Here is a 16893-nt window from a genome sequence, read left to right on the forward strand (position 1 = left end):
TTGGAGGTTTGTAACTAAGCTGGTTTATCATTTACATTGGTCTATCTAGAGCAACCTCAAAGTCCTTAACATTATATATACACAAACACACACACACACACACTTTGATTGCAGCACTGTAAATATTATGTCCCTTAATAGCACAATACAGTATGAAATCTATACTCTGACCTTTTTAACAGAAACCCACATATATTTTTAGGTATCTTTGTACCAGAAAACATAAGGAGGTTTATTTTTCCCAGAAGGAAATATGAGAAGTCTGTAATCACAATATATGTAGCATTATTTATATAAATGAATAGCATTATGTACTCCAGCAAATAACCCCAATCCTAAGAAAAGGTGTACTACTTCCACTATACAAACAGGCTATGAAACGCCATCAAAAAATAATGTTAGTCATAATATGTTAATGATAGAAATAATGTGTTTCATTAAAAACACTGTTTTTTTCAGTTTATATTACTTTGGGAGAGGTGAGAATGATTTGGATAAGTCTTGTTTATCATCTTCCAATAATTCTGAAGCTAAAATACATGATGTTGAAGAAAGTGATTCTGCAATGCTCTCTGCTTCATTGTCTGATTGTTTCCGTGCAACTCCAACAGACACCTTCACTTTTTTTGCAGAAATATCATCAGTAGGTGGTGCCATTCGACCTGCAGAGAACGAAGTAAAATTTTGTTTGTTTTATTAAATAAACAAAGTGGACTTCCTCTGTAGACAAGGAAGATGAACCAAAAATACAATATAGCCATTGCAGTGTGATATGATAAATGTATTATTTGCTCCAATATGCCCCATCCCTGGAGATGTTCAAGACCAGGCTGGATGAGGTCCTGGGCAACCTGATCTAATACAAGGTGTCCCTGCCCACGGCAGAGGGGTTGGAAGTAGATGATCTTTAAGGTTCCTTCAAACCCAAACCATGCTGTTATTTCTACTGCAAATCAATGATAGCACATACACTCATAACAAGGATTTTCCTCTTTGCCTTGGTGCATGATGCATTTAAATAAACGTGCTTCTCAAAATTACCTATACAGATTTTGCAGTTAAGATCGAAGAGATGATTTTTGTGTTGACTTGTGGTGTCTGGAGTTGCAGATTCATTTCCTTCTTTATCTTTGTCAGCTTCCTCTGACTTCTCAAACATCTTTGTCATATTAGGTTCCTAAGGAAAGTCAAAACATTTCAGTTAGCTTTTTTCTTCTGTTAATTTTCCTAATATTTCTGTTTATATTCCTTCACTTTATTTATGGTGTTTTCTTCCCTTCAGATAAAATTTTCTCTTCAGGTCTATAACCTAGAAGTTATCAAGTCTCTGTTACCCAAGAGACTATCAAAAAATCTAGAAATGCATAAAAATTTTGCATAGTTATTCCTATATATATATATTTCTTCACAAAAGATTCAGAGTATTTTCTACTGTTTTTTGAATTCATCATCTGATCACAGACACAACGTGGGAAAAAAACCACCAGTCAGTAGGGTTAAAAGAAAAATTAAACTCAAAACAGACCTAATGTAGTCACAGATCTTGATACACAGCATATTCGATTCATGGATAAAATGGTTGTAAAGTGTTCTGTTAATGGTTTTGTTTTCTACCTGAATTTCCATAACTTCTTGTTCTTTCATTGGTGTTTCACTTTCAATTTCTATTTCTCCTTTGTGAGTGATTTTTGTGATAGGTCTTCTTTCAACTTCCCTCTGTTCCTTCTCAATCATTTCAATTGTCTGTAAAAACAGGAGGCTATGTATGTGTGTACGTTCATATAAAAACAACTTGGAAATTAGTAAATGTAACAACAGCAATCAGAAAACTCTATGGGTATACAATATATTCTTATTTTGCAAGTGTCAGTCAGTTTCATAAAGCAAAACCACAAGTAAGAGGTCTAAAGAAAAATGCATTAACTCTTTCCCCATAATAATAAAGAAGATGTAGGGCACAAATACATACAGATCTACATAATTTTCCAAGAGCTTGATTTTGAGTACATAAACATTCTACCTCAATAAAAACATTTAAACGTACTCTTAATGCATATGCTAATTCTGATCAGGACTGCTACTTTGCTCCATCACAAAGAAGAAAACATACACCACTATTTCTAAAACTGCTTCTTAAATCAATTTCTTAGAACATCTTTACTACTTAAATCAGGAACAGTTTGTGTTGGCTGTCCCCAACAGTTTAAACCTGATTTGATTAAGGAACAAAGATTCTATGATTACTTCAGCTGTCTGACAAGTACTTAGTCACTTTTGAACACACTAGAAAATTTTGGAAAAAAAAGCACTGTAAGTGACAATCTTAAAGTCTTTCCTTAAACAGGAAAATGAAAAATACAATCAGATGAAACAATCATTGTTATTTATTTTACATGTTGCATTATGTTTCTGTGTAATATTTGAAAACTTCTAGAAATATTTAGAACCCTTCAGTAATTTTAAGCAGAATATATTTTTGTTTTGAAGTTGTCCCTCATAGCAGTGCAGTATTGTGTTGTATCACCTATTTTCAGTATTTTACTGTTGTTTATAAAAATAAAACACATGTAACAAGCATGTAATGTAAAAGATAAGCATTAGACAGAAAATATGGGCTTTGAGAAAGGAAAAATATGAATAAATAATGTCACAAGGCAAATCAGTCTCTAAAATAGCATTTCACTGTACTGAAGTAGGTATCACTAAACATTCTTTCACTCTTACCACACAGAATTCGAGGTCATGGATTTCCACCTATTGTACAGAAAAGTACCTATTCATTTATAGCCAAACACAAAATGTATCCCAATTAACATGATCCAAATTTTGTGCCTTTCAGTCCCATGCAGTAGCTTATAAATATCAAAGATCCTGTCAACGCAAATCAAGATTTTGTAAACTATAAAACTTGATGCTGTAAAACAAGCATTTTTAAGTAGCCACAGTTAACTATCACTGGCTAACCATCATCAGTTTAACTGACCATTAAAAAGAGTACTATTTAAGAAAAAGGCATCTTCTATAAAAATAACACAGCTCTTTATATTCCTGCTTCACCTTTTAAACTATCACCACAGCTACAATATATCATGACTTCCTGTTCTGAGAAAAGTAATAGCCAAAGTAACCTAATAAACTTCCTATACCTTATGTTATTATTTATTTCCTTCAGATGACTTTTCAGACTGGCAGGTCAAATTTCCAGCTTCAGATTTACTTCTTGGTGGATGAAATGTCATGCACCATCAATATATGAATTATAAAGACCCATTAGGTTTCACTCATCTCAAGAGATTTCTCTACCGCTTTAAAAAAAGCCTGGTTTCTATAAAACCCCAGCTGGAGCTTTAAAATCTTATTGGAAATAAGGATAGACACAAAAGCCTGGACTCATGAGACAGAAAAAATGGAAAAGAAGAGCAGCAAGAAAGCTGCATGGCATAGGAAAATGCACTGTTTCCCCCTCCAGTGAATTTACTACTTCTTTCACTTCTGTCCTAATATTTCTTTTGGGTTTTGAATAGTGCGTATTCAAATTATAGAGGTCCTACTGATTAGTTAGAGTTGCTTTGCTTAACATGCATTTTGTTCTTCCTGAATACACTTAACCTGAAAACAGAATTTAAATAGGTTTAGGCATCCAACTAAACAACATAAATTGACAAATCTCACGTGTCTGTTTTCTCTTAGTCTCCAAGCAGCCAGTTCTTTGGAAGCCAGTTCTTCTGGGCTCATTTTTATTAGATGGTCTGGAGTAACCTCTCCTTTCAGTACTTTTTTAAACAGTATCTAGAAGAAAAAAATAATTAACTATTGCTGAGACAAAACAGCTCCTAATAGTAAACACAGTAGAGAAGCAACATACAATACACTCTATACAGTTATATATATTGTTTGTAATCATTTCTCACTATCAGAAGCACTACTAGATTTAGATTTTTTATGATACAAACCTTAATTTCAGAGCTCCCTGTTTGTTCTATATCAATATATATTCTTAATGACCAGCTGCACAGTCAACCATTGTTCCAAAAAGAGAAAGCAAATTTATGCCCACTGCAGCAGTAATTGAGACTTTTTGTAATATTAAAGAGGATGTCTATACTTCTTGACTGACGTAAATGAATCCTTGTTGGGGGGATGCCATATAATTTGGGGGTATGCAAAAACAAGGCAAGTTAGTAAAAAAAATTATTCTGCTTATACAACTTACGGTTGGTTATCATCAATATAGAGAGATTACTATAGGGAGAAACTAGACAAGGCAACTTGATCAGAACAAAGAAGAAAGAATCAGAGCAATTGATAAGTCAAAAAGACAGAAGTTGAAGAGGCAATAATAATGAGCTCAAAGAATGCAGAAAACATGAGTGAAGACTAAGTGAGAAATTTGGGTATGAAAACAACAGTGAGACAAGCTACAAGACACAAACAAAAAAAGAAAATTATGGGAAAAAATACGCATCAGTAGTAATTACAAAAATATTGACAAAACAATATATTCACTACACTTTGAAATCCCACTACTAAGTGCACAGGGAGGAAAGAGATGAAGAATTAATGATGGAGAAAAAAACAGAGCGTTGAATATGCCAGAAGACAAATAATAAAGATAAAAAACATACAAAAAAGTAATGAACAGGTTTAATTGTGAAAGAACTAATAATGTACCCACACAGAAAACTTTTTCTTTAACCTACAGCAAATAAAGGATTTCTGCAAACCATAGTAAACAAGTAATACATACATTATTTTTTGGATCTTTTAGGTTGAACATTAAACTTCTGTATTTGTTCTTATATTTTGAGTCAGTGTCCCGAAAAAAAGAAAACAGTTCTCTTTCGATTCTTGTGGCAACTTTTGCTGCTCTCTCCTCAGGAATCTTTAAACTGGAGTCTGTCAACCTGTGAGAAAACGTAAGTACAAAAATTACCAAATACTTCCAAATAATTAATTTCTTATCTTGTCTTCTGAAGGAATTGTAAACAAAAATTAATAATTTCATTTAATACATATATTTATACCTTTTCATCAAAATTTCCTTAAGAGATTGCTTAACACTTTGTCTTATCTGATCAGCAGAAGGTTTGGAAGCTGGCACAGCTGGTAGATGTGTTGCACTGATTGATCCTTTCTCATTTTTCTTTTTCTTAATTTCTTGTTTCTCATGAACACCTATCAAAATACAGAGTTAAAAACTGTAAGTGACACAGCCACTTAAATAAACAATTACCATTGCTGGATATCATGAGCTTTTGTTTTTGGAAGTATTAGAACAAGGCTAGAGGAGGGCCACAAAGATGATCAGAGGGTTGTAATACCTCCCCTACGAAGAGGGGCTGAGGGAGTTGGGCTCATTCAGATTGGAGAACAAAAGGTCTGGGGAGACTTTAGAGAGGCCTTCCAGTAGCTAAAGGGGACCTACAGGAAAGCTGGGGAGGGACTCTTTGTCAGGGGGTGCAAAAATAGGACAAGGGGGAATGGCTTTAAACTAGAAAAGAGTGGGTTTAGATTAGATATTAGGAAGACTTTTTTCCTATGAGGGTGGTGAGGCACTGGCACAGGGTGCCCAGAGAAGCTGTGGATGCCCCATCCCTGGAGGTGTTCAAGGCCAGGCTGGATGGGGCTTTGGGCAACCTGGTCTGGTGGGAGGTGTCCGTGCCCATGGTGGGGGAGATAGAATCAGATTGTCTTTAAGGTCCCTTCCAGCCCAAGCCATTCTGTGATTCTATGTTTAAAACTGATCTTTAGATTAACTACTATTCTGAATTCTTCGTGACAGCATTTTGCCACCTCCTAATTTAATTAACATATTTTAGAATAATTCAATGATATCATGGATACCAGACTCATTTAAACTCCGGCAATCTGCAGTTAGAAAGGATGTCAGCTATTTTGTGACTCAGAATTCCAAACAGCAAAGTGTTTGAAGTTTAAAAGATGCCATTACATTTAACCCCAACATTTTCCACTGTTTTCTTCCACAGTTTTTTTTAGGATGTCAACATTGGCAAAAGACTAGAAAAGTGGATTTTTTTAAGACATGAATTCAAAACTTGAGTTTAGGATTTAAAGACACAGTTCTCAGACAGAATCGCTCTAGCATTGCTGCTGAGATTTCAGATCCAAATCACAAGAATTTCACATTATCATGAACTTGGAAGAGTAATGCTTTCTGGAAGGGAGCTGGGGGATTGTTTGCTGTGAACGAAAATAGGTCCCGTCTACCTTTCAAATAGAATTACAAATGAAAATCTGATGGCTCAGTGCGCAATATAATGTTCCCCTTTGATATGAATTCTGATGCAATTATTTATCAATTTGTGCAAAAGAAATGAGTGTTTCAAGGTACTACTTATATCTCAATATCAACACTTTTATGCCCTAAGTGCTCCTACTATTTTATGGAAGAATGCTACAAAGTTTTCTACAACATGAAATTAAGCTTAATACAGATGCGCTTTTTCTTCCACTCTTGATAATGTGATCACCCTCTACTATTCAAATAGGAAACAATTACCTGCTAAAAAAAGTTTTAAAATGAAATGAGAAATGAAGGCCATAAACATCATGGGAAAAAACAGCTCTCCAGATCACCATCACTTGCACCATGAAATGCTTGAAAATTGATACTATGAAGTCATCATTCTTCACTGTACACATGTCATTTACAGTATGGAGTACTTTTCCAAACTTCCTTACCTGACTTGGTGGACTTTTCAACCATGCTAAGAGACTCTTTACTATTTTTTTCACTTTTCTCATCTGAAGATCGCCGAGGAATTACAGCAGTTTGTGTTGCTTTTCGAGTAGGAACATGTTGGCCTTTTTTAGTATCTGAGTCTCTGGATTCTGACAAATTCTTCCCATCACCAGATTCCTGAAATAAACATTTATGTACACTAGCATGCTACTGAATGCTATAATGAACCACTATATAATTACCATGCATTTTCGCGAGTTTTTAAGTATATGGTATAATAAACTCCTAAGATGTATATGCACCGTTATGTAATGTCTTCTAAGAAGTTACTGAACAATATCCCAAATTGCTACCAAACACGATTAACAATCTCATTGAAAAACTGGCCCAAGACACGTCACAGGTGTCTTGCAGTTAAGCTCCCTGTTGAAAAACACTCTGTTTTCAGCTGTTTTAAAAAATCAGGGACATGAACTTCTCTTAACCTGTTTTAGGCATGTATCCACAGGAAGTCACATATGATTATACAAAAATTTGATCAAAATTAGACAGAAGAGTTTATGAATCAGAATTACAATAATACCATGCAGAAAGAAGACAGAAAGGATCAGTAATGATAAAGTTATGGTGAATATAATACCTATATGTCAAAAAGACTAAGGAAGTTTAACAAAAGCATTATGAAAATAAATTAAATTTATTAGTAAAAGAAAGTAGAAAGGCCCTAATTAAAGTGTTACGTATTTTCTTCTAAAATGTTGTTGTCATATAGAAATTGAAGATTTATGCTTTATGTAATATAGCAAATTAACAGATGCCATATAAAAATGAGTAGAATTTTGAAGGCAAAATTTGCTAACTTGTTCAAAATATCACTTATGTAAAATACGGTATTCCAATCTTCCATTGAACCTCATATACACTGTTTATAACGTGACCATTACCAGGGGTTGGAGGGACAGAAAAAAAAAAATTAATAGAATATTCAAAAACTTCTGGCTATCCTTTGCTCCTAGACCTGTGAAAGTCTATAGTGTAGTAAACACTTATTCTATTACGTTTTTCACGTGTTCCTTCCCTAGTGAGAAGGGTTGAGCTGTTTCTAATCATGTATTTTGCTTATTTTTAAACAGACAAATATGTATATAGGTGAACCTACAATGTATGACATGACTGCTGCTCAATATAAGACAGAATGTACCAGCAGTACCTCAAAATAGCCAAACCTGTCTGAAAATAACGTTACTCTGAAAATAACAAGTTTTATACTAGATTCAAAAATGTTTGAAACACAGTATTTTGGATGACATGGATTTAAAAGGAAACCTCCTGTATCACACAGAATCACAGAATTGAAGGGGTTGGAAGGGACCTCGAAAGATCATCGGGTCCGACCCCCCTGCCAATATCTCCAATAACTAAAAGGAATTAAATGAATGAAACTTACCCTTCTGAAAATTTTGACTTTATGCTTCCCTGCATCTTCTGCCTGCTTTGTTTTTTCAGTTGTTAGATTTAGATTACAGGTAGGTGCTTGCTTTGACATCCCCGGTTTTTCACATTCAATTGCTTTTTCTTCTCTGTAGCTTTCAAGTTTAACTTGAGTATCCAGTAGACTTTGATCAAAACACTCTGCCTTTTTGTCTTCTTCAGCACAGCATTTCACACAAACATATTCTTTATCTTCTTCACCCATCTGCTGTGCTTGAGATAGACTCAGTCCAACACAATCACCATGAAACCAGTCATCACACCTGCCACAGCCTACCATAAACCTGAAAACAAAGTAAAATACAGGTTAGTGTCTAACTAGTAATAATAAATAGAAAGCAACAATTTAAGCAGAATATACCATATTTGGTTTTATTTGTACATGTCAACAAATTGTTCTTACCTGAAACATGATTTTCTTTGTAGCTTTACATCCATCTCCAGCCTTACTACATGGTATGATCTTCCTGAGAAATTGTTTGGTTTTGTTTTGTTTTTGCTTTTTTGCAGCAGTCCAAGAGAGTATCATAACCTCATAAGGTGTTTGTAATCTGCCCCCAAACCCTAACAATAGAATCTCTCGAAGTATTAATCTTAAAACCGGTAAACTTATGTTTCAGAAAACTTGAAAATTTTCTTGCAAGAACATACCACATTCATATTGTTTCAAATGCGATTATCATCCTCATAGAAGAAATGTATCAACTGATACAATGCTCCATAGCAGTAATAGATGTTTAATTATTCTGACAAATAAAATTGGCCCAGACAGAAAAGGCTATTATAAGTTAGTTGATATTTTACACCATGTTACTTAGAGACTATTATTAGTAAATTATATGCAGAAATTTGCCTTTTATTCTCTTTACTGGTGAATTTGGAGCCAGGAATTAGCTACATCTGGCCAGTTGGCAGCGATTAGTTTGTTTGCTTGAAACAAGGTACATGCCACTGCTGTGTTGCTCAGCTACTTTATTCAGAGCTAGTATTTATTTAAATAATATTTCAAATAAAGAATAGTATCATTTAAAGCACACTTTTCATCTCGCAGTCACTTGAACTGTTTCATTATTTTTAAATGAAAAGTAAGTTTATCTACAGGTTGCATTTTCTAAGCATTAAGATCACTTGGTCTCAAATAAAAGCCTAGTTCTGGTAATTTTGTTAAAACTTTGAAAATGTTATTAGGTATCACTAGTGCCTAATTGCTCTGAAAGGTACAATTTCTCAGTAGAATTATTCTGGAGTAGAATGAAATTTCAAAGTTAAATAGATTAAACACCTCAACACATCTGTTATAGGAAACAGAATTGGTAGTATTTACTTTTCAAATAATTTCTTATAAAACTGAATATAACGTGATTACTAAAGATTTGCTTGCAAATGATGTAGAAAGAGCTCTTGCATTATCCATTTGCATTATTTTTCTTTCTTTCTTTTTTTTTTTTTTTTTTTTTAAGTACCTTAATGTTTAGCAGAAGGAAATCCAAGAAGACTTGCAAGCGCATTATGAAAAGTGTGACTTTGTTAATACTGAAAAATTATGTACAGAACTATTTGGTTCAATTCCATAGAAGAAATCTGACCTGAAGTTTGTAGGACTACTCTAAAGAAGATTCCTAACCTGTATGTGTTGCTGTAAAGATCAGGTCCTGCTATCTGCTGACTTACCTACTTTGTAATAGTGTATGGTTTGGCAAAGTGTGCCTAGATGAATACATTCAGCAGAGCTGTAGATGAACTCTCCAGGCGGTTTGGTACTGTATTCAAGAAACTACAGGTATCTCAAGAGATGAAAAAAAGTCTTCCTAGTCTAACAGCAGAAGTTTGAAACGCAAGAGCAGGAAAGAAGAAAGTAGCAGCTTTATGTTCTGTTGTTGCTTACCCCCCCTCCCCCCCCCAAAAAAAAAAAAAAAATCAGGATTAAATCCTGAAGTAAATAGAATCTTTTGAGCCAAAATGAGTCTGATAAGCTTTAAAGCTCCACCTGTTTGAGAAAAAGGTCACTTCCAGTTTTAGTAGCCTACAGTCTTGTTCATTAGATTTAAAGAAACCAGTTTTTATAATCTAGTTTGTGAAGAAAGTTGTCTTCTGCTTTTTCTCATTTTTATTTTTTTTTTTTCTGAGCTGCAAGTACATTTTTGGTGTTATTCATGAGAAACCAAAAATCAAAATCTGGCTATCTATTCAGTAGTTTCAATTATGAAGGTGTAGGTTCCTTCAACTTTTGTCAGGATCTCCATCTTTTCACATCTATGTCCCAACAAAGCTAAAAGATGTATGAATGGCAACATCACAGTTAAGTGCTTCTGACAGCCTTGCCCCAGGAACACCATATTCTTAAACCCAATAAAACAAAAGAGAAGTGATGTAAATTTAATACAAAGGTGATTGTTCCTTACTGAGAACCTACAGCCAAACATGATGGTAGGAAATATAGCATGAATGCCCATTTCACAATTGCAAGGATCTACAAGAAGATGCTTGACATCGGATACATCCTGCATCACTGTCGGAAAGTATTACAAGAACTCTGTGGATACCAAAAACTGGTTACAAGAATTCCAAACGTAAAATTTTCTACAGAGTTGAAATCAGGCTGAAGTAGTCAAGTACTTCTTGCCCAGAGGGTATTTTGGTGTGCTAATGAATGAATGCCTTTTGGTTAAAAATTGAAGGAAACCAGGAATACACCATCTCAGAGCCACAAATGCTACTTATATTTTTAATTAAAAAAAAAAAAAAATCATTTTCTTCAGTTTGTAAATTCAAGCTAATTTGTTAAATGAGCAGGGCAGATTACAACCCTTAACAAATAAAATTTTGACTAACATTTAGGAAAGTGTCTACATTTACAAAAAAGCAGAGATGAACTCCAGAGACTAAAACAGACAAACTGCTGTACAACTCCAATTTTAAATTGACAGCACATGCAATTTTCAGCTGTGCTCACAAACAGGAAGTCAGCAAAAGGGATGGTGTGTGATACCAGTAGGGCACCAGATAGGCATTCAGTCTTACATCTTTATTTTCTGGCCTATCAATAATAGAATTAAGACACACACTCAACCCTCCTCCCCCATATCAAAGACTTCACCTAGTGTGGACAGTGTAAAATCTGTGTTAGAAAAGTCTGTCCCATGTGTTCATAGTCTTAACTATGCAAATTTCAGGTTTGAAGTGATTTTTCTTTCTTAGTAGTTTAACCTTGTTGAACAGGGATAATTTAAGGCAATGAAGCAGAACAGCAGAGGCAGTCTTCCAAAAATAAACTGATCACTAGCAGCCAACTTCACAAGTGTGTTATTTTTTCTTTCTCTATTCCTTGCAAATAATAAAAAGAAGAAACAAGTGTAGCAAATTCTGCTCAGAAACAGATAATTCTTCACTAACAATATACACCAAGATAGAGAGATGTCATTCAAGCCATCTTAAGCAAACTACTCAAGATGGAATGTCCATTTGGCTTCACTCCTGGCTTTACAACAAGGTTTCAATTGCTCTGTATTTAAACACGCACAATAAAACCTGGGATTCAGAAACCAAAGCTATGAAGAGAATCTGGAAGTGTCCACAAAGCCTGTACTATAAACAGAATTTAAGTGTTTACAGTTGTTTTGCTTAAACCTTGTTATACAAAATGGTAATAAAAATACCAGTGATGCCTGCCACAAACTTTCACTGTTTTCACATGACTCAACTGAAAGACTGACTTCCAAGGCTGGGAGAGAACATACTGATTTTGATACAAGTAATGTAAATAATTCTTTGTACCATAAGGCCACTTTTGCATCTTTTTCTGTTTCACTCATCTGCACACAAAAATGCATTTATGATCTGTAACAGTAATTGTATTTGGAGAACAGAAAAGTGACGGCGCAATGCTCAGATTAAAAAGGGGCGTCAAGGGACACTGAAGCCTGGCTTGAAGGATCAAAGATGTCCTCTTGCACAGCTGTCAGTTGTGATTGAAGAGGTTCTGATATCTTGGACTATTTAAAACACCAAGGTTTCTGAATGTAGACTGCTTCAAGTTTGATGTGCAGGAGTTTTACCCATGTTGTAAGGCTGGATTGGAAGATGTAAAGCTGAAAGAGAAAAAAAATGTGTTTTAAAATATTATATCATGCCAAATTCAATAACAGATCAGCACTCCTTTTACTTGTCTTTAATAAAAATAGTTGTTTGAGAAAAATCTAAGAGCTGACAGGTAACAGCAGACACTATTATAGTTCACTGGCACTTTTACATGGAGTATGTTATTGTTCCATTCTGTTTCCAGGATTCTTGGCAGTCCCCACATAACAGCATAAAAAGATGTACCTTAAAGGCCATTAAGGAATGGATCACAAAATAAAGAAAGACAATTAAAGCAAACCTTTCACCATCTCTCTTAGAGATTGACAGACTGTCTTTAGTATTATTTTTGGTGAATTAAATTCAACCATGAGATGAAAACACTCAAGCTTGAACCATTTATTTTCAAAATACATAGGCCATGTTTTAAAATTAACTTGCATACATTCAGTTTATAGAGCAGCATATTTTCAGAGAAATTGATTATTGTGAAATAAGATTTTAAAAGTAATATGGGCAGAAGCCCTATTATTCATAAAATAATTGTTTGCTGTAAAGCTACAAGTAAAACAAAAGACAAAAAAATCAGGAGCTGTCAGAATAGTTGTATGGGCCAATTATCTGCATTTTAAGATTAATAACCTAGAGTGCATTGACATAGAAAAATAACTGTTTCTTTTTAGCTCATTGCATTTGGCAAGGCGTAAGACAAAAACCTGCAACAAAATTCAAATCTTAACAAAAAAAGCCTTGATACTCTTAACTATTCAAAAAGACACTCTAACCCTCAGCTCAGCTAAGAGGATAAACTATTCATGCAGTTTTGAAAAGTTCAAATATTTCTGCATCTGGCAAATATGGGGCGTGCTTTAGGCGCTTAAGTATTATTTCAGGTTCCCCCTTAATAGTACCATTAACCAATCTTCTATAAAATCTGTTGTAATTTGTATTAACTATTAACATTATAACTGTGTCTCAGCTGCACTGATGCTACAGTCCAGCCAACCTCAAGGAGAGACATTACATGGAGGCAACTGTTTTTCCTTTACCTAATAAAGACATTCCTAATAGAAGGAATGAATGACAGGTTTAACCTTTACCAACCCGCTTTATTCCTCAGAGACTGAGGAAGATATTCACAGCAGCTTTAGCAGAGCCCATATTCCACATCACTGAAGTAGCATGGGCTCAATCCAAAGTTCAGCAGAACAAGTGATTACCAAGAAAATCTGCAGTACCTTGTTATCAGAGCACATGCACATAAGCAATTTTTCTTGTTCACCTTTAGTACAAGATTAATACAGTTGTCTAATGATTTTTCAGCTTTTGATTTTCAAGAAACAAGAACAAGCTATCTTCAAAGAAACATTATAATCATCTATCTTTATGTGAAGTTTGCAGCGTAGCAACAAGACACTGAAAACTCATTTCTTCAATATCAAGTTTCAGTACCCGATCTTTTATACAAGTTTTTTTTTCCTTAAAAGCATATGCTTCTTTTTCATGTTACAAGAGCCTCTCCAAAAAGGAAGCGAAGAAGGACACAGGTAACCCTGTGCACCCTGATCTGAATGTAATTGAATGAAACAGGCCCAACAACAGGAAAACCAAAATCCTTGAACTTCCCCAAACCTTGGAAAAAAAAAAAAAGGGGTAAAATACATCTCATAATATTAACCACAAACATATAAAAAAATCATTAAAGGCAGCTCCATTAACAAGTGGTTCTATATACATATTGCTGGATCAGTTCTGTAAACTGCATACATAATTCTATAAAATATTTTTATATATTTCAGACAACTTGTACTATCCATTTTCCTGATTATCTAACATTACTGATATTAACAGTAATTCTACCAATATTGCAGCACAGCAATATGATGCATATAAAAAACAAGTTATAAAATGGTATGACTATAAATATGAACACTGGAGTCCTGCCATTCTTGAATTATATATTACAACACTGTGTTGCTTATACTGTCATTCAACTTCGCTACAGCTCACGGATAAGAGCTTTTAATGTTGCAAGGCTTTTCAAAGTGGGAGAAAGCAGTAGGAGGGAGAAAACCTGAAAGCATCATCCATGACTACAAATTGATGACATCTCACAGAACCTACAGTTTAATATACTCATACTATACAAGTGTCAGAACTAAAGCAACGTAATTATTCTAATTACTGTTTCTTATGAAGAATGTTGTCGCAACAATGATTCATGCATGCACTGTTTATGCATCTACCCTTAAAAAGAATGTGTGCTTAACTTGAGGGTGGTTATGAGTTCAGATCCTTAATCTCCTTCTTCGTCCTTTCATGTTTGTATTAGCTTAATGAAGTACTGGCATTATTTAAAAAATCCAAACAAATGCTACTGTAGGAAAAAAATTCAGATTTTTTTTTTAAACTTCATACACAAAGTAATTATTGTATTACAGTTGTATAATAATTACATTATTAAATAATATATTATCAAATTAAATAAATACGTGATTCTCAGTATGCAAGGTCAGGAATACTGTACCTTTGCTAAATCAAGTTCTGCACTTCCCAATTGCCTTTTACAGCATTACTAATTTTTCTTCCACCTTAAAGCAGAATTGAAATGTGGGGAAGATGATGACTATGTAAAACTCCAGTTTTACCAAGCTTTTCTGTGAACTCTGAGAAGGTCTGGTAGTCTAATCACACAAACTGCATGGGCATACACCAAGCAACACCAGAACAAAAATAATAAAAACAACAGCACATAAAAAGATCCCTGTCACCACACTATGTTAAAAAAAATAGAATTGTAGAAATCAAAAGACAAATTCACCAGAAAGCAATTAAAAGTACAAGCTTCCTTTTGCTTTCTACAACACTTTCTAGAAGATTTGTTTAAAAACAGGAAATCTCGAGTTCTCATTACTAATGCATAGTACATATGGAACTTCTTTCATTAAAAAAAGATAGAGTGAAGACAAAGGAGAGAATCTGCAAAACCTCCGTTAGGTTTTGTCTCTCTGTGTAAGAAAGGAATGAATTCAGCCCCCCAGCCTGTACAGAAAAAACACCTACAAAGAAAAATGGAGAAATTTATATTATGGGCCTTTACATCAGAAGGATGCACATGACACATCCAAGAATAAATCTTGAATTAGCACGTTTCTCACTATCTGCAGAGCATCTTCATCTAGCTCTACCCAAGAAATTAAATATTTTTCTTCAACTATTTTTAAATATCTTCAGTCTGTCTTCAGGAAAATTAACTATTATGTTTGTGATAAAGCTTACTATTTTCAGTATTACTAGAACACATTGAGAAGTTGAGGTAATAAATTCAGTCTGTGTTATCTTTATGCGATACACATATATACATACTTTTCATCTATAGATGAATGAAAATTTATGTGTTATGTATGTTACTAGCCAATGGGAAAACATCTGACAGCAGTATTGGAACACAATGGCTAAGTTGAAAGAAATACTGAATGGGTAACACCAACTGAAACTTTGCTCTAAGCAGAGAAAGTGTCTCAGATGTGATGAAAATTACTACCTACAAAAAGATACATGATAATTATCCAAGTTGCTGAGAAACACCTTGTTTAGTTTTCATCTGAAAGAACAATTACTTTTTTAGTTATCTTGTAAAGAATACATCAAGCAAACAGACCATAACATCAAGCAAAAAGACCAACCTTAAGCCAAAGGTTGACCACCCACTCTATGGTAATGGTGATAAAGATACAATAATACAGGTATGTTGGTTCTAGTTTATAACCATCACGGCAAGTGGAAAGCAGAGCATGAAAAATCACTGTTCAAAACTCAGGTACCCAAGAGAAAATGATCAAATCTATTAACACTAAAAAGCAGGCATGCCTCTTATAGGGCAAGGCACATTGTAACTTGATTTTTTTTTCCATTATGCAAGTCACATGTTCGCAAGAAAGGACTTCTTTCCCAGCCAAAATCAGCAGTGCAAGGTAGGTGTACTATGACTTTGCATGTGATCAACAAATTACAGCTTGTATCCCTAAAGACACCAACTGATACGATTTTTTGAAGAGGTGATTCTGAAATAAACCAATATTCAACAGTACCATCCATCTTGTGCTGTTCTTCTAGCAGGCTTACGAAGATCACCCTGGGGCTGCGAAACACCTATGTAAGCATCCCCTCCGAGGATTCTATACACAAACAAGGCTGATGAAATGATTTCCACACGTTTTCTCCAACCTGAATCAATCCTCCAAGCTTAGTATTACATTAGCAACAAGTTAGTGGGTTCGTATTTATTGCAGGGAATATAAAAAGGTTCAAATAACTAGTATTTTGCAGCCTGAATTCTAATATTTCATTATCATATGCACATAATTTCCCAACTCAGGGCTGCAACTTCAGTTCAACTTCCTTTTGCTACAAGTAATTTGTACCAGTGTTGACCAATATCTTCAAAGTATAAATGACCACTGAGTGGGATATAAATACAAACACTGTTTCAGATCTCAGCTCTGCTCTCTGTCTTTTGTTGAACTTACGCCATTTTAAAATATTTGACTCTCACACTCGTCCTTCTGCTTTTTCCTGTACCATGAACAGATAAATAAAGGAAACAGGCTCATTATTATAGA

At 34.4% G+C, this 16893-nt stretch overlaps 1 protein-coding gene across 8 annotated transcripts in view; it reads right to left on the bottom strand.

The window, feature by feature from the left end:
- Positions 1-16893, bottom strand: part of PHF3 (PHD finger protein 3) — a 50107-nt gene that overhangs the window by 11003 nt on the left and 22211 nt on the right. For 7 of the 8 annotated variants that reach the window (XM_032183619.1, XM_032183618.1, XM_032183625.1 and 4 more), the window contains 8 exons: positions 8151-8478; positions 6703-6880; positions 5025-5175; positions 4748-4904; positions 3673-3789; positions 1615-1743; positions 1042-1177; positions 470-662 (listed from right to left, as the gene is read on the bottom strand). In XM_032183619.1, the coding sequence (XP_032039510.1) occupies positions 470-662; positions 1042-1177; positions 1615-1743; positions 3673-3789; positions 4748-4904; positions 5025-5175; positions 6703-6880; positions 8151-8478 (1389 nt within the window). Of the gene's footprint in view, positions 1-469; positions 663-1041; positions 1178-1614; positions 1744-3672; positions 3790-4747; positions 4905-5024; positions 5176-6702; positions 6881-8150; positions 8479-8597; positions 9631-16893 lie in introns of those variants that run through there. The other variant, XM_032183626.1, reaches the window with a different exon arrangement.

The sequence above is a fragment of the Aythya fuligula genome, chromosome 3 (genome assembly GCF_009819795.1).
Source record: "Aythya fuligula isolate bAytFul2 chromosome 3, bAytFul2.pri, whole genome shotgun sequence".
Taxonomy (NCBI): Eukaryota; Metazoa; Chordata; class Aves; order Anseriformes; family Anatidae; genus Aythya; species Aythya fuligula.